The sequence below is a fragment of the Narcine bancroftii genome, chromosome 4 (genome assembly GCF_036971445.1).
Source record: "Narcine bancroftii isolate sNarBan1 chromosome 4, sNarBan1.hap1, whole genome shotgun sequence".
Taxonomy (NCBI): domain Eukaryota; kingdom Metazoa; phylum Chordata; class Chondrichthyes; order Torpediniformes; family Narcinidae; genus Narcine; species Narcine bancroftii.
In genome coordinates, this window is record NC_091472.1 from 32847996 (window position 1) to 32875603 (window position 27608).

Genomic DNA, 27608 nt, shown 5'->3' on the forward strand with positions numbered 1-27608 from the left:
CAATATAGCAGAAATATCTCATCAATGTCACAACAGCTGTAATACATTCTTTTACATTTGTGACAAGAATATGCTAAAGGCTCAAAAATGCAGCATAACTGCACTTATTAAGAAAGCCTATGAGCTCTACTTTGGTTGTAAATTCATGACCAAGAGCAAATAACCTGATATCTTGGATCAATGGAACATTATGTGATTAAGCATGCTAAATTTAAATAAAAGTTAATTTAATGTTTATCCAACTTTCTACGTGATATAGCAAATCTGAAATTATCTTTGTGTTCAGCTTGAAGTTGTCTATCATAATCCCATTGTTTTCAGAAAGCAACCTTTTGGGGAAAATTTGCTGTCCAGTGTGATCTCTTGAGAGCACCAATGTTGCATGGATAATATGGAAACAGTTTCCATGCCCAACATAATGCAACAAAAATTTTGAGTTTGTACTCTCTGACAAATTTATATACTTATCTACTATCTTGAATAGTTAACTTCCTAGTGTTGTTAGCTCTCAAAATATTGCAGTGAAACTGCAACACCTTGTACCCTCGAAAGCAATTCAAAAATATTAAATCATAAATCTACAATGTTAAAGATCATATCTGGCAAAAGAAGAGAAAAACAAAGAATATCTGATGTTTTAGTCATTAAGAAACCAGACAAACTGAAATGCTAAGAAATTCCCTATGTAGATGTGGTCTATGAATTTTACTGAGGCATTTGACAAGGTCTCCCATGAGAGACTAGTTCAGAAAGTCAAGAAGCATAGGATCCATGGAGCCTTGGCTGTGTGGATTCAAAATTGGCTTGCATGCAGAAAGCAGAGTAGGGGATGGAAAATATTCTGCCAGGAAGTCAGTGACAAGTGGAGTTTTGCAGGGATCTATTCTGGGTCCTCTGCTATTTGTGAGTTTTATGATGGGCAGAAAAGTGGCAATGGAGTTCAATACAGATAAGTGTGAGGTGATGAATTTTTGAAAGTTAAACCACAAGGCTGAGTGAAGGGTTGATGATCGTTTACTTAAGAGTGTGGATTAACAGAAGGACATTGGGGTCCACATCCATACATCTCTCAAGGTTGTCACACAAATTAGGAGTCACGTGATGGAGTAGTGGCCGGTAGGGGAGTACCAGCCCTCTCCAGAAAAGAAGAAATAAAGTGAAGAAAATTCAAAGTTCAAGAAATACAAAACATAACAAATAAAAGATAAAGATGTAGAGAAAAGAAAGAAAATGGCACCCAAGAAGGAAAAAGTAAAAACAGCAGGAAAAAAAGAAAAGACACTGGAAGAGAAAAGAGAAGGCCTTACTTGCATGAAAAAACAGGGAGCCGTCATGGAGAACAGAGCCTGCTCTCAGAGGTTGGCGACGACCCCACAGAGTCGCGGCCCCCCCTGACTGCTGGACTGCAAAAATGGCTCTCTGATCCAAACAAAAGTGCGCAACTGCACATGCGTGAGGAGTCACGCACGAGCAGTGTGTTAAGGAAAAGGAGAACACCGATGGGAGGAAAGCTCAGCCGAGGAGCAGGCAAACACAATGCGACCAGCTGAGGGATGCCTGACACCAGGGCTCTCAGCTGGAAGAGGAAAGCGACAGGAAAGGGAATGAAAGGAAAGAAGAGCAGCAGCAGGAGCCCGGCAAGGAGGAGGAGCCCGGCAAGGAGGAGGAGCCCGGCAAGGAGGAGGAGCCCGGCAAGGAGGAGGAGCCCGGCAAGGAGGAGGAGCCCGGCAAGGAGGAGGAGCCCGGCAAGGAGGAGGAGCCCGGCAAGGAGGAGGAGCCCGGCAAGGAGGAGGAGCCCGGCAAGGAGGAGGAGCCCGGCAAGGAGGAGGAGCCCGGCAAGGAGGAGGAGCCCGGCAAGGAGGAGGAGCCCGGCAAGGAGGAGGAGCCCGGCAAAGTGAGACAAGCAACTCATCAAGAAAGTCAGTAGAGACACAGATATAAGGATGAGAAGAAGAGAACACAAACACAGGTACAGACACAGAAGAGGAAGAACACGACCAAGATATACACAGAGAAATAGAAGGTAAAACAGATGCACAGAATATAGATAAAGTTTATTTTCAAGAACAAATGAGAGCATTAAAAGAATGGTTGACATTAGAATTTAGTGAAATGAAAAGAAAAATGAAAAGTACAGAATATAAAGTGAATAGATTAGAGCTGGTCATGACAGAAACAGGGAAAAGATTAGAAAATGTGGAAGAATAAGAAACGGCTGTAGAATTGAAAATGACTTAAGAAAATTGGAAGAAAATGATAAAAAAGTTAGAAAGAGTCACAAGAGTTGTTAGCTCAGAAAATTGATATGTTGGAAAATTATAGTAGGCAAAACAACATAAAAATAGTGGGCCTAAAGGAAGATTAAGAAGGCACAGATATGAAGAAATTTTAAAAGAATGGATTCCAAAGGTCCTGAGAATTAAAGAAATACAGGACGGAATGGAAATAGAAAGGGCACAAAGAACACTAGCTCAGAAACCACAGAGACACATCAAAAACCAAGATCCGTTTTAGTAAAATTTGAGAGATATAAAAAAGAGAAAATATACTGGAGCGGGCAAGGAATAAAATTAGAGAAGACAATACCCATTGGAATACAAGGGTCAAAAAAATTTTTTTTTTTTACCCAGACATAAGTTTTGAACTCTTAAAGAGAAATTGATCCTATTGAAAAAAGGTTATAAATTTATGTTAAGACATCCAGCTGTGCTTAAAATATTTATCCCTGGGGAGCAAAACAGACTGTTCTCGGATCCGGAGGAAACACGAGAATTTGCAGAACACCTGCAGGACAGAAGGAGAGATGAAGAGTTGTAACAAGAATGAAGAACGGCAATAAAATATATAAAGATGTAAAAATAATGTATATGTAAGAACTAAAGAAGGGAAAGAGAAGGGAAGAAAGGAAGTAAGGGGGAAAAAAAAGGTGAACTTTGTTATATATGTAAAAAAAATATTTTCTGGGGGGGGGGTTGGGTGGGAGAGAATAACCGTCACTGCGAAATCAGTTGACGCTTGCGAGCGGATTCACAATCCAAATGGAGAGGGGAGTTGTGAATGCCCAGCAAGGGATAAGGGGCAACTCAGAGAGGGAGGGGGACATTTGGGGCTAAGGGAACATTGGATTTGAGAGTTGTTGAAGTATTTTATGTTTTAAAAGTTTTGACATACATTGAGTTCAAAAAGGGCAAGCAGAGATGAAAATGGGGAAAAGGGGGATGGTGGTGGTGAGGAAGTGGAAATGAAGTGTAAACAGGATAAAAGATGGCCGTGTTGAATTATAGGACTATAAATATTAATGGAATACATAACCAAATTAAAAGAAAGAGGCTATTAAATTTACTGAAAAAAGAAAAAATAGGCAACGCATCTAACTGAAGTGGAACATAATAAATTAAAGAAAGAATTGGTAGGGCACGTAGCGGCAGCATCATATAATTCAAAAGCTAGAGGTGTAGCTAAATTAATTAATAAAAATGTACCAATCAAAATAGAGGAGAAAATAATAGATCCAGCAGGGAGTTATCTAAATGATAAAGTGTCAGATATATTCAGAATTTTGGAATTTGCTCAATATATATGCACCTAATGAAGAGGATCAAAAGTTTATGCGGCGGACAAAAAATAAAATACGAAACATTACAAACATATAAGGTGGAGAAGAACATAATGAAAATAAAGCAAAAGTGTTATGAACTAAGAGAAAAAACACACAAAATATTAGCCTGGCAACTTAAAACAGAACAAGCTAAAAGAACTGTATTGGCATCAAGGAAAAAGGACTAACAAATTACATATAATCCAATGGAAATTAATGAGAACTTTAAGAAATTTTATGAACAATTATACCAAACTGAGAATGAGGGGAAAGATGATAAAATAGAAGAGTTTTTAGCTAAAATTGAACTGCCAAAATTGCAAGAGGAACAAAACAAACTGATAAAACTATTTGAAATAGAGGAAGTACAGGATATATTAAAAAAGCTGCCGAACAATAAAACGCCTGGAGAGGATGAATTCCCAATAGAATTCTATAAAACATTTAAAGAGTTATTAATTCCTCCTCTCCTGGAAATAATGAACCAGATAGAAGAAACACAAAACTTGCCAGATTCAGTTAAGACAGCAATAATTACAGTAATACCAAAGACAGGGAAGGATCCACTAACACCAGCATCATATAGACCAATATCTCTACTTAATTCAGATTATAAAATAGCAAAATTATTAGCAAACAGATTGGCTGACTGTGTACCAAAAATAGTAAAACAAGATCAAATTGGATTTCTTAAGACGAACAGTGGATAATGTCTGTAAATTATTAATTTAATTCATGCAGTTCAAGGAAATAAGATGCCAACAGTGGCTATTGCTTTAGACACAGAAAAAGCCTTTGACAGAATAGAATGGAATTATTTATTCAAAGTATTACAGAGGTTCAATCTACCAGAAAAATATATTAATTGGATTAAAGTATTGCATAATGGACCATTGGCGAAGGTAACAGTAAATGGATATGTATCGAACCAATTTAAATTAAGTAGGTCAACTAGGCAGGGATGTTCATTGTCTTCCTCACTGATCACTTTAGCAATAGAACCATTAGCAGAACTGATAAGAACAGAAAATAAAATAAAAGCGATAAAAATAAAGGAGTATAAAATCAGTTTATTTGCAGATGACATCATAGTATACATAACAGAACCAGAAATATCAATAAAAGAACTACACAAGAAATTGAAGGAATATGGAGAAATGTCAGGGTACAAGATCAACACAAAAAATGAAGTGATGCCAATGAATAATGCGGATTATACAGAATTTAACAAAGAATCACCATTTAAATGGCAAACACAAGCAATCCGATACCTAGATATTAGGTTAGATAATAATTTAAGCCACTTCTACAAATTAAATTATCAGCCACTAATAAAGAAATTGCAGGAAGACTTAGAACATTGGAAAGAATTACCGCTAACGTTGATAGGGAGGGTAAATTGCATTAAAATGAATGTCTTCCCAAGGATACAATACTTATTTTAATCGTTACCAATTCCCTTAACAGAGAAATTCTTTAATGAACTAAAGAGAATAATAAGGATTTTTTTTATAGAACGGGAGGAAACCAAGGATAGCGTTAGATAAATTAACAGAGAGGTACAAACAAGGTGGTTTGCAGTTACCAAACTTTAAAAATTATTATAGAGCAGCACAATTAAGGTATTTATCAGATTTTTATCAGACAAGGGAAAAACCAGATTGGACTAAGATAGAGCTAGATAAAATAGGGGAGAAGGTACTGAAACATATACTTTATAAGTGGGATGAAAAGCTGGTACGATATAAAAGCTCACCAGTATTGCATCATTTACTCAATATATGGAAGAAGATTTACTTACAAAGGAAAAAAACAAATTACCAAATACAAAACTTATTATTGACACAATATCAGCTAATCCCTTTTACAATAGATAACCTTTCCTTTAGAGAATGGGAGAGAAAAGGAATTAAAAGAATAGAAAATTGTTTTTTGGGAAATAATTTATTAACATTTGAACAATTGGAGTACAAATATGGAATAACTCATGGTACAATGTTTGCATACCATCAACTGACAGCCTACTTAAAGGATAAATTAGGAAACAGACTGAGATTACCAGAAGGAAGCAGCTTTGAATATGTGATTACAGAAACAATGATAATTAAACGATTTATAACAAACAAACATCAAGCTGCAAGATAAGGAAAATTATGAAATAAGCTATGAACCCAAACAAAAGTGGGAAAAGGATTTAAACAAAGATAAAAATTGAAACATGGGAAAAATTATGTTCTGGAACTATGAAGAATATAATAAACACAAGGTTATGCACGATAGAGTATAATTGGTTACACAGGTTATATAATCACGCCTCAAAACTTAAAAATGGGATCCAACATTATCAGATAGATGTTTTCGCTGTAAGAAGGAAACGGGAACAACAGTACATGCAATTTGGGCATGTGAGAAAGTGATAAAGTTTTGGGAAAATCTAAATCAGATATTAAATAAAATCACAAAAATCAACATAACAAAAAAACCAGAGATCTTTCTTCTAAGTAATATAAGAAGTAAAGAATTAGGCCTCAAACTGGATGAAGCGCAAAAAAGATTTATTACGATAGCCTTAGCTGTAGCAAAAAATGTATAATGTCAACTTAGAAATCAAAAGAGAGCCTGAGAGTACAGCAATGGCACATGGAAATGAATAAATGTATTCCACTGGAAAAAAATAACATAATTTAAAAATAAAGTCACATTATTTAAACAAAACAGAGAGTGCTTTCCTCGGACCTCCACCCCCTAAAATGATAAGACAAAATGACTTGATCCAGTGTGTAAAAAGTAGTTGAACCCGGGGCCATGGTTCGAGGATAATATGCAAACCATTTGGGTCCGAGATGAGGAGGAATTTCTTTACCCAGAGTGTGGTGAATCTGTGGAATTCATTGCCACAGAGAGCAGTAGAGGCAGGGTCATTGAATATATTTGCGGGAATTAGATATATTTCTTCAGTATAAGGGAATTAGGGGTTACAGAGAGAAGGCGGGGACGGGGTACTGAACTTTAAGATCAGCCTTGATCTCATTGAATGGCGGAGCAGGCACGAAGGGCCGAATGACCTACTCCTGCTCCTATCTTCTATGTTTTTATGTTTCTAGTTTATTTTTCTTTGTGTGATGACATTGTTTAATGGTTTTATTGTATTGCACATGTTGAATATTTATTGGTTTTGGAGAGGGGGAGAAAATGCCACTGTGTATATTTCAGAGAGAAATGTTTGTATGTATTTTGGTTGACACTGAAAAATAAAAAAAATTATTAAAAAAAAAGGTTGTCACACAGATTGATAGGATAGTTAAGAAGGCCTATGGAATGCTGGGCTTCATGAATAGGGGGATTGAGTTGCAACTCTACAAATAACTGGTGAGTACTGTGTTCAGTTGTGGTCACCTCATTATAGGAAGGATGTGAAAGCGATGGAGAGGATGCAGAGATTTACCAGGATGTTGCCTGGATTGGGAACCAAGTCTGATGAGGCTGGGACTTTTCTCTTTTGAGTGATGGATAAGAGATGACAATATTCTGAGAGGCACAGATAAGGTGGACAGCCAGTGCCTTTTTCCCAGGGCGGGAAATGCAAACACCAGGGGACATCTCTAAAAAGTGAAGGGAGGAAAGGTTAGGGGAGACATCAGGAGTAAGTTTTTTTGTCATTGCTCTTGCTTTTTTTTTTTACAAAAAATAAAGGGATACGAGATACAAAGGGTTTAGCTTTTTTTGTGGGAATATATAGGTCAGCACAACATTGAGAGCCGAAGAGTTAGTACTGTGCTGTAATGTTCTATATTAATGGCACAAGGAAAGTCAGTCATGGTCAGGGCCTTGCTCAACCACATCCTTGCAAAAGCGGCTGCTTCCCAAAATATAGCACATATAACAAATCTTCCACACGTACCATGATATTCCATCCATCTCAATCCACAGACAACATGATCTTCGCAACAAAATAAAAGCAACAGCATCAACTACAATGCAATGCTTTTTTCGCACACAACCCCAACTTCAACGAGCAGGGACTCAGATGCTCACAAAAATTTATCTCCATTTTGTGCTTGCTTCATGATCTTATCCAACAAGTCCATAATAGAGTCAGTCTCAGGACAGGCTGATGTCAAACAAGTTTGTGTCACAAAATCATCAAACATTAAATATAGAAGCAAGAATAGAGTGAACTTCTCAGCTTGCCTCACTAGTAATCGTGATCATAGCTCAGCCACCTTATGCCTCATTTCCTCCTATGCCAAAACTCCATAAGCCTTCTCTGCCAAGAAGGCGCCTGCAGAAGCGGATGCAGATCTGTGGAATGGTTGTTCAGGTGGTGCCTCGGAGCGCACTACAACTCCTGTCCCGTCGGGGCAGGGGGGGCCGCCAGGTCGTGTGGCGGGGGGGGGGGGCCGCCAGGTCGTGTGGCGGGGGGGGGGGCCGCCAGGTCGTGTGGCGGGGGGGGGGCCGCCAGGTCGTGTGGCGGGGGGGGGCCGCCAGGTCGTGTGGCGGGGGGGGGGGCCGCCAGGTCGTGTGGCGGGGGGGGGGGCCGCCAGGTCGTGTGGCGGGGGGGGGGCCGCCAGGTCGTGTGGCGGGGGGGGGGCCGCCAGGTCGTGTGGCGGGGGGGGGGCCGCCAGGTCGTGTGGCGGGGGGGGGGGCCGCCAGGTCGTGTGGCGGGGGGGGGGGCCGCCAGGTCGTGTGGCGGGGGGGGGGCCGCCAGGTCGTGTGGCGGGGGGGGGCCGCCAGGTCGTGTGGCGGGGGGGGGCAGCCAGGTCGTGTGGCGGGGGAGGGGCCGCCAGGTCGTGTGGCGGGGGGGGGCCGCCAGGTCGTGTGGCGGGGGGGGGCCGCCAGGTCGTGTGGCGGGGGGGGCCGCCAGGTCGTGTGGCGGGGGGGGGCCGCCAGGTCGTGTGGCGGGGGGGGCCGCCAGGTCGTGTGGCGGGGGGGGGCCGCCAGGTCGTGTGGCGGGGGGGGGCCGCCAGGTCGTGTGGCGGGGGGGGGGGCCGCCAGGTCGTGTGGCGGGGGGGGGGGGCCGCCAGGTCGTGTGGCGGGGGGGGGCCGCCAGGTCGTGTGGCGGGGGGGGGCCGCCAGGTCGTGTGGCGGGGGGGGGCCGCCAGGTCGTGTGGCGGGGGGGGGGCCGCCAGGTCGTGTGGCGGGGGGGGGGGCCGCCAGGTCGTGTGGCGGGGGGGGGGCCGCCAGGTCGTGTGGCGGGGGGGGGCCGCCAGGTCGTGTGGCGGGGGGGGGGCCGCCAGGTCGTGTGGCGGGGGGGGCCGCCAGGTCGTGTGGCGGGGGGGGGCCGCCAGGTCGTGTGGCGGGGGGGGGCCGCCAGGTCGTGTGGCGGGGGTGGGCCGCCAGGTCGTGTGGCGGGGGTGGGCCGCCAGGTCGTGTGGCGGGGGGGGGGCCGCCAGGTCGTGTGGCGGGGGGGGGGCCGCCAGGTCGTGTGGCGGGGGGGGGGCCGCCAGGTCGTGTGGCGGGGGGGGGGGCCGCCAGGTCGTGTGGCGGGGGGGGCCGCCAGGTCGTGTGGCGGGGGGGCTATCAGGTCGTGTGGCGGGGGGGCTATCAGGTCGTGTGGCGGGGGGGCTATCAGGTCGTGTGGCGGGGGGGCTATCAGGTCGTGTGGCGGGGGGGCTATCAGGTCGTGTGGCGGGGGGGCTATCAGGTCGTGTGGCGGGGGGGCTATCAGGTCGTGTGGCGGGGGGGCTATCAGGTCGTGTGGCGGGGGGGCTATCAGGTCGTGTGGCGGGGGGGCTATCAGGTCGTGTGGCGGGGGGGCTATCAGGTCGTGTGGCGGGGGGGCTATCAGGTCGTGTGGCGGGGGGGCTATCAGGTCGTGTGGCGGGGGGGGCTATCAGGTCGTGTGGCGGGGGGGCTATCAGGTCGTGTGGCGGGGGGGCTATCAGGTCGTGTGGCGGGGGGGCTATCAGGTCGTGTGGCGGGGGGGCTATCAGGTCGTGTGGCGGGGGGGCTATCAGGTCGTGTGGCGGGGGGGCTATCAGGTCGTGTGGCGGGGGGGCTATCAGGTCGTGTGGCAGGGGGGCTATCAGGTCGTGTGGCGGGGGGGCTATCAGGTCGTGTGGCGGGGGGCTATCAGGTCGTGTGGCGGGGGGCTACCAGGTCGTGTGGCGGGGGGGCTACCAGGTCGTGTGGCGGGGGGGCTACCAGGTCGTGTGGCGGGGGGGCTACCAGGTCGTGTGGCGGGGTGGCTACCAGGTCGTGTGGCGGGGGGGCTACCAGGTCGTGTGGCGGGGGGGCTACCAGGTCGTGTGGCGGGGGGGCTACCAGGTCGTGTGGCGGGGGGGCTACCAGGTCGTGTGGCGGGGGGGCTACCAGGTCGTGTGGCGGGGGGGCTACCAGGTCGTGTGGCGGGGGGGCTACCAGGTCGTGTGGCGGGGGGGCTACCAGGTCGTGTGGCGGGGGGGCTACCAGGTCGTGTGGCGGGGGGGGGCTACCAGGTCGTGTGGCGGGGGGGGCTACCAGGTCGTGTGGCGGGGGGGGCTACCAGGTCGTGTGGCGGGGGGGGCTACCAGGTCGTGTGGCGGGGGGGGCTACCAGGTCGTGTGGCGGGGGGGGCTACCAGGTCGTGTGGCGGGGGGGCTACCAGGTCGTGTGGCGGGGGGGCTACCAGGTCGTGTGGCGGGGGGGCTACCAGGTCGTGTGGCGGGGGGGCTACCAGGTCGTGTGGCGGGGGGGCTATCAGGTCGTGTGGCGGGGGGGCTATCAGGTCGTGTGGCGGGGGGGCTATCAGGTCGTGTGGCGGGGGGGCTACCAGGTCGTGTGGCGGGGGGGGCTACCAGGTCGTGTGGCGGGGGGGGCTACCAGGTCGTGTGGCGGGGGGGCTACCAGGTCGTGTGGCGGGGGGGCTACCAGGTCGTGTGGCGGGGGGGCTACCAGGTCGTGTGGCGGGGGGGCTACCAGGTCGTGTGGCGGGGGGGCTACCAGGTCGTGTGGCGGGGGGGCTACCAGGTCGTGTGGCGGGGGGGCTACCAGGTCGTGTGGCGGGGGGGCTACCAGGTCGTGTGGCGGGGGGGCTACCAGGTCGTGTGGCGGGGGGGCTACCAGGTCGTGTGGCGGGGGGGGCTGCCAGGTCGTGTGGCGGGGGGGGGCCGCCAGGTCGTGTGGCGGGGGGGCTACCAGGTCGTGTGGCGGGGGGGCTACCAGGTCGTGTGGCGGGGGGGCTACCAGGTCGTGTGGCGGGGGGGGCTACCAGGTCGTGTGGCGGGGGGGCTACCAGGTCGTGTGGCGGGGGGGCTACCAGGTCGTGTGGCGGGGGGGCTACCAGGTCGTGTGGCGGGGGGGCTACCAGGTCGTGTGGCGGGGGGGCTACCAGGTCGTGTGGCGGGGGGGCTACCAGGTCGTGTGGCGGGGGGCTGGCAGGCAACAGTGAGTTGAGTCGCCGTCTGATAGTGTCATCAGCCCGCCCCTTACCAACCGCTTTCAGGCAGCTGCATTCAGGTACATCAGGGCACTTCGCCGATCCGCAGATTATCCCTCCTGGAGGAGGGTTGGTGAGTGCGCCTCAGAGGCATGCAAGGCTCTTTCAAGTGGGTACCCCAACAGCCACATAGAGGTAGAATGTGCTGCTTTACATCAGGGTATTCTGGCCACCTGAAAGAGCCTTATGTCACCATATATGAGATTCTCCAACTAGTGAAAATCTCCTCTATCATCTATCTTAAGAATATTATAGATTTCAATACGATTGCCACTTGTTATTTTCGACACCTTTATAGAATTTTTTTAGCCACTTTATGAGACAAACATTTTCATTCCAGGAATTAGTTTCCAATAAGACTACATATTTTACATATTTTCTTAAATAATGGGACCAAAACTGAACAGTTTTGACACCGCCCCCAACAATTTTTAAAATCATAGATTCGCAGCACCCCTCCACCAACAAGCTTCCTCAGTTTAAAATGGTCAACTCATTCACTGAAACACAAAGGTATGAGTTTTGAACTCAAAACAAAGTTCTGTCCGCAACTGTTGACCACCACCTTATGAGAATAAAGATGGATGGCAAGATCCTAGTCAGAGTCAGTTTTACAGGTCAGAAATAAATCCTTCAGCTCAATTTGTCAATGCTGTCCATCTAGTCTTCATTTGCTTGCATTCAGCCCATTTCTCTCTCAAAGCCTTTCCTATCCATATGCCTGTTTAAATAGGTTTTGAACATTCCAATTGTCCCCAGCTCCACCACTTCCTCTGACATTTTGTGCATTACCTCAGCCAACCTATGCATGAAAAAACATTGTTCCACAGAAAACATGAAGTTCTCATATCCCAGGAGCAAGAAAAAACAAGGAGTCAATGTTGAAACTTACCATCCCTTTCAATGCACTCTATCAGCTCCACTATATAAATCGCTTAATTTGTATGGTTGTCTTTGTGTGTCACAGATCAGAACAAAATGTCTAGTGTGAGAAACTGAGATTACTAAATGAAAAGACAAAAAGCTCCAAAGTTCTTCATTTCCCACTGACATGTGGAAGACTGCTCGGAGAGGAAGAGTATTTAGAATGGCAACCAAAACAGCTAATTAACACTTCAAAGCAGATGCAAAGCAGCATAAATAGTAGTGCACCATCTGACAAACCACCCAAACACCCTTTTCATCAGGAACCTTCTAACTCATGCAGGATACAATCTGTACCTTTTAGTGGCTTCATTTGTACATTTTAAGATGACAAGAGTGAAAGCAAGCTTCCTCTGACTCAAAGGACTGTCACAAGGCAGGATATTTAAAATAAAATTCAACAAACTGGGGAGAAATCCTACCAAAAAGGCACAAGCCCACATACCTTCAGAAGATTCGCCATTGTTGCGTGTAATAATTGTGGAATAACCTCCAGTAAAACAGGATCCTTAGAGACAATTTCATGTCTCAAAAATGAGCACCAAGCTATCTGGGTTGAAGATCTTAAATACTGGGCAAAAGAAAAATTTGACATGAAGTTAATTTTTGGGGCACAATTTCTTCTCACTTTGCATTAAATGATCAAATTCAGAGCAGAGATGCAAATAACTTATTCTTGCTAGGCCTTAACCCAAGGCAACAGAGAACAAATTTCACATTTCAGAGAATAAATAAAATAACTTTTTTTGTTTAGATACAAAGGATTTTATGGTTTGCTGAAGCAATGCAATGATCTTTGGTCAAGAGTCATCATGCAAATTAAAGGTGCACTACCATTGGCTATCCAGACTACATGAACAATTAGAAGGATTACCTGGCTAGGGTGATTAGTAAAAGCCAAGAATGCTTGTAAATATTTGTTGAAATTTGGAGGTTGGCAGACATCTTTATCAATACCCTGTGGGGGGAGAAAAAAAGCCATTCAATTCATTAGCAGAAATGCATTCTTAAAAACTCAGCTTTCATTTCACTAAAGCCAATCATGAGTTTAGCTTCCAAATACTCAAAGTCTCAGCATCAACAGTGAAGATTCTTGAATTTCAAGTCATTTACTGTCATCTGATTGCAGACGAAAATAGCATTCTTCAGTGATCCATGCAAAACATGCAGAGAGACAAAGGGGAGGGGGGGGGAGAAAGAGACTCCAGTCATCCTCTCTGCTACTTTTATGGTCCTGTGGATTGACCTCTGATTCATTTTTATGCAGCAACTCTACCACAGAGTGATGCAGCCGGCCAGGACACTCTCAATTGAGCTCCTGGAGTCAGTTGACATAATGATGGCCTGTAACCTCACCCGCCTCAGTCTTCTCAGGAAGTTCATCGCTGCTGCGCCTTTTTTTTTCTTCTTTGGCTTGGCTTCGCGGACGAAGATTTATGGAGGGGGTAAAAAGTCCACGTCAGCTGCAGGCTCGTTTGTGGCTGACAAGTCCGATGCGGGACAGGCAGACACGGTTGCAGCGGTTGCAGGGGAAAATTGGTGGGTTGGGGTTGGGTGTTGGGTTTTTCCTCCTTTGCCTTTTGTCAGTGAGGTGGGCTCTGCGGTCTTCTTCAAAGGAGGTTGCTGCCCGCCAAACTGAGGCGCCAAGATGCACGGTTTGAGGCGTTATCAGCCCACTGGCGGTGGTCAATGTGGCAGGCACCAAGAGATTTCTTTAGGCAGTCCTTGTACCTTTTCTTTGGTGCACCTCTGTCACGGTGGCCAGTGGAGAGCTCGCCATATAACACGATCTTGGGAAGGCGATGGTCCTCCATTCTGGAGACGTGACCCATCCAGCGCAGCTGGATCTTCAGCAGCGTGGACTCGATGCTGTCGACCTCTGCCATCTTGAGTACTTCAACGTTAGGGATGAAAGCGCTCCAATGGATGTTGAGGATGGAGCGGAGACAACGCTAGTGGAAGCGTTCTAGGAGCCGTAGGTGGTGCCGGTAGAGGACCCATGATTCGGAGCCGAACAGGAGTGTGGGTATGACAACGGCTCTGTATACGCATATCTTTGTGAGGTTTTTCAGTTGGTTGTTTTTCCAGACTCTTTTGTGTAGTCTTCCAAAGGCGCTATTTGCCTTGGCGAGTCTGTTGTCTATCTCATTGTCGATCCTTGCATCTGATGAAATGGTGCAGCCGAGATAGGTAAACTGGTTGACCATTTTGAGTTTTGTGTGCCCGATGGAGATGTGGGGGGGCTGGTAGTCATGGTGGGGAGCTGGCTGATGGAGGACCTCAGTTTTCTTCAGGCTGACTTCCAGGCCAAACATTTTGGCAGTTTCCGCAAAGCAGACGTCAAGCGCTGAAGAGCTGGGTCTGAATGGGCAACTAAAGCGGCATCGTCTGCAAAGAGTAGTTCACGGACAAGTTTCTCTTGTGTCTTGGTGTGAGCTTGCAGGCGCCTCAGATTGAAGAGACTGCCATCCGCGCGGTACCGGATGTAAACAGCGTCTTCATTGTTGGGGTCTTTCATGGCTTGGTGACAAGTAAAGAGATGTCGAGTCTCCACGATAGGTCACTAGCTGAAGTCGATGAACAGCAGCCTGGCATATGAGGTGGTGTTCTCCAGGTGGGTCAGAACAGAGTGAAGGGACAAGACTATAGCATCGTTTATAAAACTTTCTTATACAGGCAATATGAAATTGGTCCAGTGTCTCTAAGAGGTGTGCTTTAATGTGTTCCATCACCAGATGCTCAAAGCATTTCCTAATAGTGGAGGTCAGTGCCACAAGGCAGTCGTCAACGAGCCTGTTATCGTTGCTCTCTTGGGTGTCAGGATGCTGGTGGTAGTCTTGAACCCTGTGAGAATGATGGACTGCTGCAGTGAGGTTTTGAAAATGTCCGTGAAGACCTCCGTCAATTGGTCTGTGCAGCCCTTCAGTAGCTAACCAGGTATGTTGTTTTTTCACCGTCTTGTGTGGATTCACCTTGGATAGGGTTCTCCTCACCTTGGCCATGCCTATGACAGGGGCCTGTTCATCAGCGGGACACAGCTTCCTTCAGCGGCTTCCTGTTCTTCACATCATACCATGCATAGAAGATGTTCAGTCTTTCCAGAAGAGAGATGTCGTTGTCTTTCACTCGCAAGGTTGACATGATCTGTTAGTCGTTAACTTCAATTGTTATGGCTTACCAACTTGCAAGCAACTCCGTTATCTGGACATTTTTCCTTAACTATTAGTAACTAATTAATAACTAATCCCATCTCCATCATCTTACCTACCCTCCTTGCAATTTTATTTGTCATATTAAATGCTTTCTAGTAATCCAAATAAACTAAGATTTTTGCTTATCCTCGCTGCTCCTCATTGTCTCAAAAAAAATTTCCCATTATGGTTTTCCTCTCATAAGATAATGTTGACTTTGCTTCATTAATAGATAAAGCTCAAAATCTCTTGTAATTAATATCTTAATATATTTCAGCATTTTCCAGTGATGAAAGTTAGGTTTAACCAGTCTGTGCTTTATTGTTTCCATCTTTATTCTTAACTTTGGCGTTAGAAAGGAAACTAAAAAGCAGGACCTCGATCGAGGGAGGTAATCTCTGGATTGCTGTCTGTTCCACATGCCAGTGAGGACAGCAATAGGAAAGTTTGCCAGATGAATGCGTGGCTGAAAGAGTTGGTGCAGAGTACAGGGGTTCAGATAAGTGGATCATTGGGATCTCTTCTGGGGAAGGTATGATGTATACAAAAAGGACTGGTTGGACCTGAACAGGAGGGGGACAAATATCCTGGCAGGTAGGTTTGCTAGGGATGTTGGGGGACTTTAAACTAGTTTGACAAGAAGATGGGAACTAGAATGAGAGAGCAGTGACTAGGGCAGAAGATACACAAAGAATACACTCTGTAGTGAGATTGTGAGGAAAGACTGGCAGTCAATCACAATCACAAGCATTAAGGATTTAACAGGGTACTTTGGAAACAAAATTGAAAAGGATGTTGAATACAGCACTGAAGATCTTGTATTTAAATGCCTGCAGTCCAAGAAACAAGGGTAATGAAGTTGGCAGGTATGACATTGTAGCCAGCAACAAGTTGTGGCTGAAAGAAGACCACAGCTGGGAACTCAATATCCATGGATACCCAGTGAATCGAAAGGACAGGAAGGTAGGCAGAATGGGTGAAATTCTTCTGGTTAAAAATTCAATCAAATCTTTGGAGAGAAGAGACATTGGATCAGAAGAATCCCTGTGGGTAGAATTAAGAAATTGTAAAGGCAAAGAGCATGATGAGAATTGCATGCAGGTCTCCAAATAGTAGCCAAGATGTGACGAGCAATCTAGAGGGTGGCGGGGTGGGGGGGGGGGGGGGAAAGAGAGAGAAGGCATGCAAAAAGGGCAATGTTACATTGTCCACAGGGGATTTCAAGATACAGGTTGATTGGGAAAACCAGATTGGTGCTGGAACCAGGGTAAATGAATTTAACAATACATTCAGGATGGCTTATTTGAAAAACTTATAGGTGAGCCGGCCAAGGAAAAAGCAAGAAGTAAAACATAAAATTGTTTAGACACCGTGGTTGAAGTAAAAACACAAAATATTGGAGAAACTCAGCAGGTCAAATAGTTTCCTTTATGTAACAAAGGTCGCGATACATAGCTGATGAATTCTAGATTGGGTACTGTGAATGAACCACAGTAGAGGGAGGGGGGGGCGGGGGGAGGAAAGAGAGATCTCTCGAGAGCGCGATCGAGAGCGCGATCGAGAGCGCGATCGAGAGCGCGATCGAGAGCGCGATCGAGAGAGAGATCGAGAGAGAGATCGAGAGAGAGATCGAGAGAGAGATCGAGAGCGAGATCGAGAGAGAGATCGAGAGCGAGATCGAGAGAGAGATCGAGAGAGAGATCGAGAGAGAGATCGAGAGAGAGATCGAGAGAGAGATCGAGAGAGAGATCGAGAGATCGAGAGAGAGAGAGATCGAGAGATCGAGAGAGAGATCGAGAGAGAGAGAGATCGAGAGAGAGAGAGATCGAGAGAGAGAGAGAGAGATCGAGAGAGAGAGAGAGATCGAGAGAGAGAGAGAGATCGAGAGAGAGAGAGATCGAGAGAGAGAGAGATCGAGTGAGAGAGAGATCGAGAGAGAGAGAGATCGAGAGAGAGAGAGATCGAGAGAGAGAGAGATCGAGAGAGAGAGAGATCGAGAGAGAGAGAGATCGAGAGAGAGAGAGATCGAGAGAGAGAGAGATCGAGAGAGATCGAGATCGAGAGAGATCGAGATCGAGATCGAGATCGAGAGAGATCGAGATCGAGATCGAGAGAGATCGAGATCGAGATCGAGAGAGATCGAGATCGAGAGAGATCGAGATCGAGAGAGATCGAGATCGAGATCGAGAGAGATCGAGATCGAGATCGAGATCGAGAGAGAGATCGAGATCGAGATCGAGATCGAGATCGAGAGAGAGATCGAGAGCGCGATCGAGAGAGAGATCGAGAGCGCGATCGAGAGAGAGATCGAGAGCGCGATCGAGAGAGAGATCGAGAGAGAGATCGAGAGCGCGATCGAGAGAGAGATCGAGAGAGAGATCGAGAGAGAGATCGAGAGAGAGATCGAGAGAGAGATCGAGAGAGAGATCGAGAGAGAGATCGAGAGAGAGATCGAGAGAGAGATCGAGAGAGAGATCGAGAGAGAGATCGAGAGAGAGATCGAGAGAGAGATCGAGAGAGAGATCGAGAGAGAGATCGAGAGAGAGATCGAGAGAGAGATCGAGAGAGAGATCGAGAGAGAGATCGAGAGAGAGATCGAGAGAGAGATCGAGAGAGAGATCGAGAGAGAGATCGAGAGAGAGATCGAGAGAGAGATCGAGAGAGAGATCGAGAGAGAGATCGAGAGAGAGATCGAGAGAGAGATCGAGAGAGAGATCGAGAGAGAGATCGAGAGAGAGATCGAGAGAGAGATCGAGAGAGAGAGAGATCGAGAGAGAGAGAGATCGAGAGAGAGAGAGATCGAGAGAGAGAGAGATCGAGAGAGAGATCGAGAGAGAGATCGAGAGAGAGATCGAGAGAGAGAGAGATCGAGAGAGAGAGAGATCGAGAGAGAGAGAGATCGAGAGAGAGAGATCGAGAGAGAGAGAGATCGAGATCGAGAGAGATCGAGATCGAGAGAGATCGAGATCGAGAGAGATCGAGATCGAGATCGAGAGAGATCGAGATCGAGAGAGATCGAGATCGATCGAGATCGAGAGAGAGATCGAGAGAGAGATCGAGAGAGAGATCGAGAGAGAGATCGAGAGAGAGATCGAGAGAGAGATCGAGAGAGAGATCGAGAGAGAGATCGAGAGAGAGATCGAGAGAGAGATCGAGAGAGAGATCGAGAGAGAGATCGAGAGAGAGATCGAGAGAGAGATCGAGAGAGAGATCGAGAGAGAGATCGAGAGAGAGATCGAGAGAGAGATCGAGAGAGAGATCGAGAGAGAGATCGAGAGAGAGATCGAGAGAGAGATCGAGAGAGAGATCGAGAGAGAGATCGAGAGAGAGATCGAGAGAGAGATCGAGAGAGAGATCGAGAGAGAGATCGAGATCGAGAGAGAGAGAGAGATCGAGAGAGAGAGATCGAGAGAGAGAGATCGAGAGAGAGAGAGAGATCGAGAGAGAGATCGAGAGATCGAGAGAGAGAGAGAGATCGAGAGAGAGATCGAGAGATCGAGAGAGAGATCGAGATCGAGATCGAGATCGAGATCGAGATCGAGAGAGAGATCGAGATCGAGAGAGAGATCGAGAGAGAGAGAGAGATCGAGAGAGAGATCGAGAGAGAGAGAGAGAGATCGAGAGAGAGATCGAGAGAGAGATCGAGAGAGAGAGAGAGAGATCGAGAGAGAGAGATCGAGAGAGAGAGAGAGAGATCGAGAGAGAGAGAGAGAGATAGAGAGAGAGATCGAGAGAGAGAAAGAGAGATCGAGAGAGAGAGAGAGAGATCGAGAGAGAGAGAGATCGAGAGAGAGATCGAGAGATCGAGAGAGATCGAGAGAGAGAGAGAGAGATCGAGAGAGAGAGAGAGAGATCGAGAGAGAGAGATCGAGAGAGAGAGAGATCGAGAGAGAGAGAGAGATCGAGAGAGAGAGAGAGAGAGAGATCGAGAGAGAGAGAGATCGAGAGAGAGAGAGAGAGATCGAGAGAGAGAGAGAGAGATCGAGAGAGAGAGAGAGAGATCGAGAGAGATCGAGAGAGAGAGAGAGAGATCGAGAGAGAGAGAGATCGAGAGAGAGAGAGAGATCGAGAGAGAGAGAGAGATCGAGAGAGAGAGAGAGATCGAGAGAGAGAGAGAGATCGAGAGAGAGAGAGAGAGATCGAGAGAGAGATCGAGATCGAGAGAGAGATCGAGATCGAGAGAGAGAGAGATCGAGAGAGAGAGAGAGATCGAGAGAGAGAGAGAGATCGAGAGAGAGAGAGAGATCGAGAGAGAGATCGAGAGAGAGAGAGATCGAGAGAGAGAGAGAGAGATCGAGAGAGAGAGAGAGAGATCGAGAGAGAGAGAGATCGAGAGAGAGAGAGATCGAGAGAGAGAGAGATCAAGAGAGGAACAGGACAAGCTGGCTAACTTTTGGAAGACAGCCTGGTCAAAGCCCTTGTGGTTCATGCAAGAGGAGAGGACTTACGTGTCATGTTTCACTTGGAATAAGTAGAACAGAAAGGAACTCTGTGTTAACCTGAAAGAAAGAGGTTTATCATCTAGAGAACCCTGAGGGGACACGTTTCGTTAGCAAGACAGTGAGGTGACTGATGGAAGTACCTCAATTGTAGATGTCCTGGAACAACACATCTCTCTCTGAAAACTGACAAGAACCTTCCTGAGCGGTAACCATTTACCTTTCGAGCACCAAAGCCTGGTGAACTCTATACATGTTAAATTCTGTGCACAGTATAAGAGTTGCAACCAGTGAACCTGAAGGAATGAGAAGTGAGATTATACTGTGAACTAAAGAACTTTACTGAACTTGCACACACATTACACACACGTGCGCTTAGAATTGGAAAGGGGTTAAGTTAGGTAAAGTAAGTGAATAGTGATAAGTTAAAGTTTGATTCTGTTTTCATGTTTAAAGATAATTAAAATCAACTTTTGTTTAAGTAACCATTTGTCTTGGTGAATATCTATTGCTGCTGGGTTTTGGGGTCCTCTGGGCTCATAACCTTTTTTTTGAAGGAGATAAAACTGCTTGGGTGAAAATAGAATTAGATAAAATAGGGGAGAGAAGAGCAGAGGATGTTTGTATATTGATAGGATGTGAAGTTACTAACTCGTGAGAGAGAAACCCCTTTGCTAAAGCATTAATAAATATTTGGAATAAAATAAATAGATATTATTACGGGGGTGGGGTGGGGGGAGGAGTTCTATCTCCTAAAACCTCGCTATTCAGAACAGGCTTATACCATGTACAATGGTGTTACGAGCCCAGAAGACCCCAAAACCCAGCAGCAATAGATATTCACCAAGACAAATGGTTACTTAAACAAAAGTTGATTTTAATTATCTTTAAACATGAAAACAGAATCAAACTTTAACTTATCACTATTGACTTACTTTACCTAACTTAACCCCTTTCTAATTCTAAGCGCACGTGTGTGTAATGTGTGTGTAAGTTCAGAAAAGTTCTTTGGTTCACAGTGTAATCTCACTTCTCATTCCTCCAGGTTCACTGGTTGCAAGCAATTCTTATACATTTACAAAGTTCACAAGGCTTTGGTGCTTGAAAGATAAATGGTTACTGCTCAGGAAGGTTCTTGTCAGTTTTCAGAGAGAGATTTGTTGTTCTGGGACATCCACAACTGATATACTTCCATCAGTCACTCCAGTGTCTTGCTGACGAAACATGCCCCTTCAGGGTTCTCCAGATGATAACCTCTTTCTTTCAGGTCACCACAGAATTCCTTTTTGTTTCTCTTATTTCAAGTGAAACATTAGACAGCCAGTCCTCTCCTCTTGCATGAACCACAAGGGCTTTGACCAGGCCGCCTTCCAAATGGTCCAAATGGACCATGTAACTATCCAGTTATTTCTGCTGGCTGTAACGCTGTACAAGTGATCTCTCTCTCTCTCTCTCTCTAACTCTGAGAGAAAGCCTGTTTGACTCTCTATGCTTCCAAAATCACATGATTCTCTCAGAACAGCAAGTTCTCTTCCAGACAGCAGCAGCACCCACATGCTCTTTCATCTGTTGCCTTTTGCAAACAACAATCCATTAGTGAAGTCTCTTGAGCACTCTTCAAAGTCCTTCCAAAAGCTGTGTAGCTGATATGTCTAGCATGGGGCAGAGCTCCAGTGTTTCAAATAAGATCGGTTTTAAAGTGTTTGTATGCAACTTACTTTAACAAACCTTTCCCAATTTATCTCCCAAAAACATATCTATATACTCTGTATACTCTGTCACAACGGGTAATGAAATTTTTGAAATCTGGACCTGTAAAGGGATCAGATATATGGAAAATTGATATGAGCAGGGATAATTGATGTCATTTGAACAATTAAAAAATAAATATGCAATTCGTAATCACACCATTTTTTGCTATATTCAAATAAGACCTTATCTAAGGAATAAATTGGGCTCAGAGTTTTTACAGAATTGTAGTGATTTAGAGATGCTGGTTCAAAAGGGAAATACAAAGAAATTTACTTTAGCAATATATCTCTTACTTGAAATGGAAAGTCCAGGCAGAGATAGAAATGACTTAAATGTAAGAATTGATGAACAAAATCTGGTCTAAATTATGTCCAGGATGGCATGATTATTACAATCAATGTAAAATAATAGACGAGTACAATATCATTTTTTTTTTGCATCAATTATATCTCACATCACAGAAATTAAATTCAAACTTTTCAGATTGATGTTTCAGATGAGGTGAGGAGATAGGAACTTTTTTTTTTAAAACATTCAACTTGGTCAGGTTCTAAAGTCAGACCTTTTTGGGTAGATTTAAGAAATTTCTTAAAGCAAATTACAGAAATTCAATTTCCAAAAAACCCAGAATTATTTTTATTTGGAAACATTGCCAGGATAAGACCCAAAATAAACTGTCCAAATATCAAATAGAATTTGTTAAAATTGTGCTGGCAGTGGCCACAGAATGTGATTCAGAATTCCATGTAACAGGTATATACCTGGTTCGCAGAAATACATAGCTGTATTACCCTGGAGAAGATTACCTACAACTTAAGAAATAAGAATGACATATTTTTACAAATTTTTCATCCATATTTACAAAATTCAGGTGTAAATCTTTAGATGAGTTCTTCCTAGCCCTCGAGACCAGCAGTGATCTTCCCCAAAGAAAAGTGCATTTCACTTTTCAGCAGTCCAATTTGTTTTTCTTTTCTTTAATATCTTCTTATCTTTTTCTAGCTTTTCTATACTTTCATTTTTTTTGTAGTTCTTTTGGGATGGTGGGAGTACTGGGTTAATACCATCATGAAGTAAATATTGAATGTACTTTTATACTTGTATTTTTAACTTTGTAATTGACTTCATGTTTGGTTTAAAAAAAAAGTTTAAACAAAATATTAAAAAGAATACTAAAAGTGTTTTTTTTGGTACATTATATTAAGATTTTAAAAAATGACAGAGTATAAATAAGATCTATAGAAAATTATGCTGAAGAAATTGTTTTGGAGACAAGGAGATGGCAGAGGAACTGAATGAGTATTTTGCATCAGTCTTCACTCAAAGGCATAAACAATATACAGGAAGTCCCTAGGTTACAAACATCCGACTGAGGGACAACTCGTACTTACGAACAAATTGTACACAATTTGTGCATGCGCATAATGTTAATATATACTAATTATGAAGTGTTTGTATAATATAATGACTAACTGAGCCTAAATAAGAACAGTATGTACCCGTTCCGAATTACCAACAAATTTGACTTAAAGACACTTAGGAACAGATATCGTGTGTAACCCAAGAATTTCCTGTACTTGACTTTGAAGGGTGTCGTGAAGAGCGGTGTAAAGGTTAAAACCTTGTTTATTAACTTTTAATTTTGTGCCTATCTCTTTAAGAGATCTATTGTTTGTTGAGTCACCATAGTGACTATGATCTAAAATGTTGTAACATCCGCCCAGACTAATGACTTACTCATTACTCAACAACATATAAAAGAAGCATGAGCATGAGAAATATTTTGGTCTCTTTAAATATCATTATGTATCTATATTATTATACAGTAAATGCTTTATAACCATACAACGACTTACAGCACAGAACAGGCCAATTCGCCCCAACTAGTCCATGCCGTAGCAAATCCCCACCCTCCTACTCCCACTGTCCAGCACCCGGTCCATACCCCTCCAGTCCTCTCCTATCCATGTAACTATCCAGTCTTTCCTTAAATGTAACCAATGATCCTGCCTCGACCACGTCTGCCGGAAGCTCATTCCACATCCCCACCACCCTCTGCGTAAAGAAATTTCCGCTCATGTTCCCCTTATACTTTCCCCCCTTCAATCTTAAACCATGTCCTCTAGTTTGAATCTCCCCCACTCTTAACTGAAAAAGCCTATCCACATTTACTCTGTCTGTCCCTTTTAAAATCTTAAACTCCTCTATCAAGTCCCCCCTCAATCTTCTACGCTCCAGAGAAAAAAGCCCCAGTCTGCACAACCTTTCCCTGTAACTCAGACCCTGAAATCCTGTCAACATTCTCGTGAACCTTCTCTGCACTCTCTCTATTTTGTTTATATCTTTCCTATAATTTGGTGACCAAAACTGTACACAGTACTCCAAATTTGGCCCACCAATGCCTTGTACAATTTCATCATAACCTCCCTACTCTTGAATTCAATACTCCGATTTATGAAGGCCAACATTCCAAATGCCTTCTTCACCACACCATTTACCTGACTATCAGCCTTGAGGGTACTATTTACCATCACTCCTAAATCCCTTTGTTGCTCTGCACATCTCAATAGCCTACCATTTAATGCATATGACCTCTTTAGATTTGCCTTTCCAAAATGTAACACCTCACACTTATCTGTATTAAATTCCATCAGCCATTTCTCAGCCCACACCTCCAGCCTTCCTCAATCACCTTTTAATCTACGGTAATCTTCCTCACTGTCCACAACACCACCAATCTTTATATCATCCGCAAACTTGCTTATCCAATTCTCCACCCCTACTTCCAGATCGTTAATATATATAACAAACAATAGTGGACCCAGGACCGATCCCTGAGGAACTCCACTAGTCACCGGCCTCCAATTGGACAAACAATTTTCTACCACTACTCTCTGACACCTCCCATCCAACCATTGCTGAATCCATTTCACTACCTCCTTATTTATACCTAATGCCTCCATCTTTTTTCCTAACCTCCTGTGGGGAACTTTGTCAAAAGCTTTACTAAAGTCTAAATAGACAACATCCACAGCTTTCCCTTCATCAACCTTTTTTTGTAACCCCCTCGAAAAACTCAATCAGGTTTGTCAAGCGTGATCTACCCCTGACAAAACCATGCTGATTACTCCCTATAAATCCCTGTACCTCCAAATAATTGTAAATACCATCCCTCAGAACACTTTCCATCAACTTGCCCACCACAGACGTCAGACTCACGGGCCTATAATTCCCAGGTTTACATTTGGTCCCTTTCTTAAACAGCGGAACCACATGCGCCACCCTCCAATCCTTTGGCACTACCCCCGTGACCAGTGACATCCTAAATATCTCTGTTAATGGTCCCACTATCTGTCCACAAGCCTCCCTGAGTGTCCTTGGGAATATTTTGTCCAGTCCCGGAGATTTATCCACCTTTATATTTTTCAACACAGCCATCACTACCTCCTCGGTTATCCTTATATGCTTCATGACCTCCCCACTATTTTTCTTTACTTCAACTGGATCAATACTTTTTTCCCTAGTGAATACCGAGGCAAAGAAATCATTCAAAATTTCCCCCATTTCCTCTGACTTCTAACTCAGCCTACCTTCGCTATCTACAAGGGGTCCAATTTTATCCCTTACTAATCTTTTACTTTTAATGTACCTATAGAAACCCTTTGGATTTATTTTTACTCTGTCTGCCAAAGCCTCTTCATGCCTTTTTTTGGCCTTTCTAATTTCTTTCTTAAGATTCCTTCTACACTCCTTGTAGTCCTCCTTCAAACTCTCAACTCCCTGCTCTTTATACATTTTGTACACCTCCCTTTTTCTCCTAACCAAATTTCCAATATTCCTCGAGAACCAAGCCTCCCTATGACTTCCAGCCTTTCCTTTGATCCTCACTGGGACATATCTACTCTGTACCCTCAAAATTTCTTTTTTGAATATCCTCCATTTTTCATTTACATCCTTACCTGAAAATATCCTGTCCCACTCAATACTCCCCAAATCCATTCTTATTCCTTCGAAATTTGCTCTTCTCCAATCCAGAACATCAACTTTAGGCCCCTCCTTGCTCTTCCCTAAAACTACCCGAAAACTAACCGAGTTATGATCACTAGACCCAATTTGTTCTCCAACATTAATGTCCGATACCTGGCCTAGCTCATTCCCTAACAGGAGATCTAGTATCACAACGTCCCGAGTCGGTTCTTCTACTAATTGATTTAGAAAACAATCTTGAACACATTTAACGAACTCTAGCCCATCCAGCCCTCTAACTGTATGGGTATCCCAATCATTGTGAGGGAAGTTAAAATCTCCCATGATCACTACCTTATGATTCTCACACATATACATTATCTCCCTACAAATTTGTTCCTCTAATTTTCTTGGCCTATTTGGTGGTCTGTAATACACCCCTATTAGCACCCTCATGCCTCCTTCACCCTTTAATTCCACCCAAACAGCATTACTGGACAATCCCTCCAGACCATCCTGCCACCTCACGGCAGTCATGTCCTCCTTAACAAGCAGAGCAACTCCTCCCCCTTTTTTACCCCCTGCTCTATCACATCTAAAACAAATGTATCTTGGAATATTAAGTTGCCAGTCCTGCCCCTCCTGTAGCCAGGTCTCACTAATTGCCACAATATCATGACCCCAAGTATCTGTCCATGCTCTAAGCTCAACTACCTTGTTCATTATGCTTCCTTGTTCACTTTCATCATTATGAAAGCCTTAATGCAGGGCTATACAACATGTTTATTTGTTTGATCAATGAATGAAAACTACATAAAGCAGCAGCCAGCGTTTGATTTGTTGGATCAAAGAGATCGAAATTCAGAATATCGTACCTCATACTTTTGGAAGATGATACTTTGAAAATAGGATATATTCGAATAAGTGTCATCTACATTTTGATTCAAAGAAAGATTTAATTGTGAACTTTGTTTGGAAGAAAGGCTTGTAAAATTTGTCTAAAAGAATTATCAGCTTAATTCTACACTAATAATAGAATATTCCAGAAACCTGGATTATGTTTGTGAATTGCACAGTTTGAAATTGAGCCAAGGTCTGGCCAGACACCTGAGACTTTGAAAAGATAAGCCAGAGCTGTGCCAGTCAGAAATGGCAGGAAGCCCAAAGGTATATTATAAACAACCACAGATAAGAAAGTTTGTGTGCATATCCACAAAGACAATTCAGCCAAGCAGCAATTCTCTTCAAGGGACCACGCAAAATACAAAATTTGTTTATAGTTCCCAAGAACCAGGAGATGCCAGGCTTCAATGTGAAGAAACCAAGATGGATAAGAACAAGTCTCATCAAGCTAAAGACATTGAGCAAACAGCTTCTCTCAAAGAAGTTTGGTTGTGAGTTGAGCCAGCAAGATGGACTGACAATGCTTGGCATGAGCCAATAGCCAAAGAAGAAAGAGCTTCAACTACCAAGCAAGAAGAGGGCTCTGTCAAGGCTGGCTTAAAGGTTAGTGGAACTGGAATAGATGAATGTATGTCGCAAAGTCCCATTGGTGCTGTACCAAACACAATGCAGAAGATAGAGACTCAATCAGCAGTATCTGAAAGTTCAGATGTGAATCCTGATGATCGTATTTCAAAGGTTATGAGCGCAGGAAGATCTTCAGAGTCTTCAAAGGCATCAAAAGCAAGTACAGCTTTGCATGCTTCAAAGCATATCAGCAATGCATGCTAAGGAGCAGGCAGACTTGGCTACTATCTGTGTACAACAACAGTGGTTGGAGAAAAGATGTGCTTTAGAGGATAGGAAAGTTCAAACAAAGAATCAGCAACTCAGGCAAGAAGCTGAAATGAAGATTCAGCAACTGAGGCAAGAAGCCAAAATCAAGAAACAGCAATTGGAGCAAGTAGAGCAATTTAAAAAGTTACAAATGGCTCGTGAAGAACAAAAAAGATTATTGAATAGATGAAACAAAAGACTCAAGCTTGAAGAATAATGTGCTATGAATATGGCCAAAGTGAAAGCATTAGCTCAGCCTTCTGCAAGATTTGTCACTCTAAGTGACATACCCAAAGGGCTGGCAGCTATCCTTCCAGCAGAGCAATGGGTTCTGCAGTCACAAGAAACAAATATACCCTAGCAAGGAGCCACAGTGCTAGTGCTCAAATGACAATGACCAATCCTATGGAAAGAACTAACAACATTCAATCTCCCCAGAGAGCACAATATAAGGATCTTCCCAAAAGCAGAGCATTTCAAAAAAAGTTCAACCATGCAAGTTGATCATACTCAACCATTTATATCTCTTCGTGTTGCTTGAG

General features: G+C 44.8%; 2 protein-coding genes across 2 annotated transcripts in view; one reads left to right on the forward strand and one right to left on the reverse strand.

Annotated features, from left to right (window-relative positions):
• LOC138760435 (exportin-5) overlaps positions 1-27608 on the reverse strand; it is a 175784-nt gene that overhangs the window by 83513 nt on the left and 64663 nt on the right. The window contains exons 11-12 of the mRNA XM_069931026.1: positions 12814-12897; positions 12385-12510 (exon numbers count right to left, since the gene is read on the reverse strand). Coding sequence (XP_069787127.1) covers positions 12385-12510; positions 12814-12897 — 210 coding nt within the window. The remainder of the gene's footprint in view (positions 1-12384; positions 12511-12813; positions 12898-27608) is intronic.
• On the forward strand, positions 15923-26414 carry LOC138760225 (RNA-binding protein 25-like). Its single transcript, XM_069930560.1, has 4 exons — positions 15923-16093; positions 18004-18219; positions 19183-19251; positions 26364-26414. The coding sequence occupies exons 1-4, from the start codon at positions 15923-15925 to the stop codon at positions 26412-26414; spliced, it is 507 nt and encodes a 168-aa protein (XP_069786661.1).

Bases quoted from the DNA above. Each gene is read 5' to 3' on its own strand.
- LOC138760225 (XM_069930560.1), top strand. From the start codon at position 15,923: ATGTTGAATACAGCACTGAAGATCTTGTATTTAAATGCCTGCAGTCCA. The intron at 18,220-19,182 runs GATCGAGAGAGA...AGAGAGATCGAG, and splicing joins GAGAGAGAGATCGAGAGAGA to AGAGAGAGAGAGATCGAGAG. The intron at 19,252-26,363 runs GAGAGAGAGAGA...TGAATTGCACAG, and splicing joins TCGAGAGAGAGAGAGAGATC to TTTGAAATTGAGCCAAGGTC.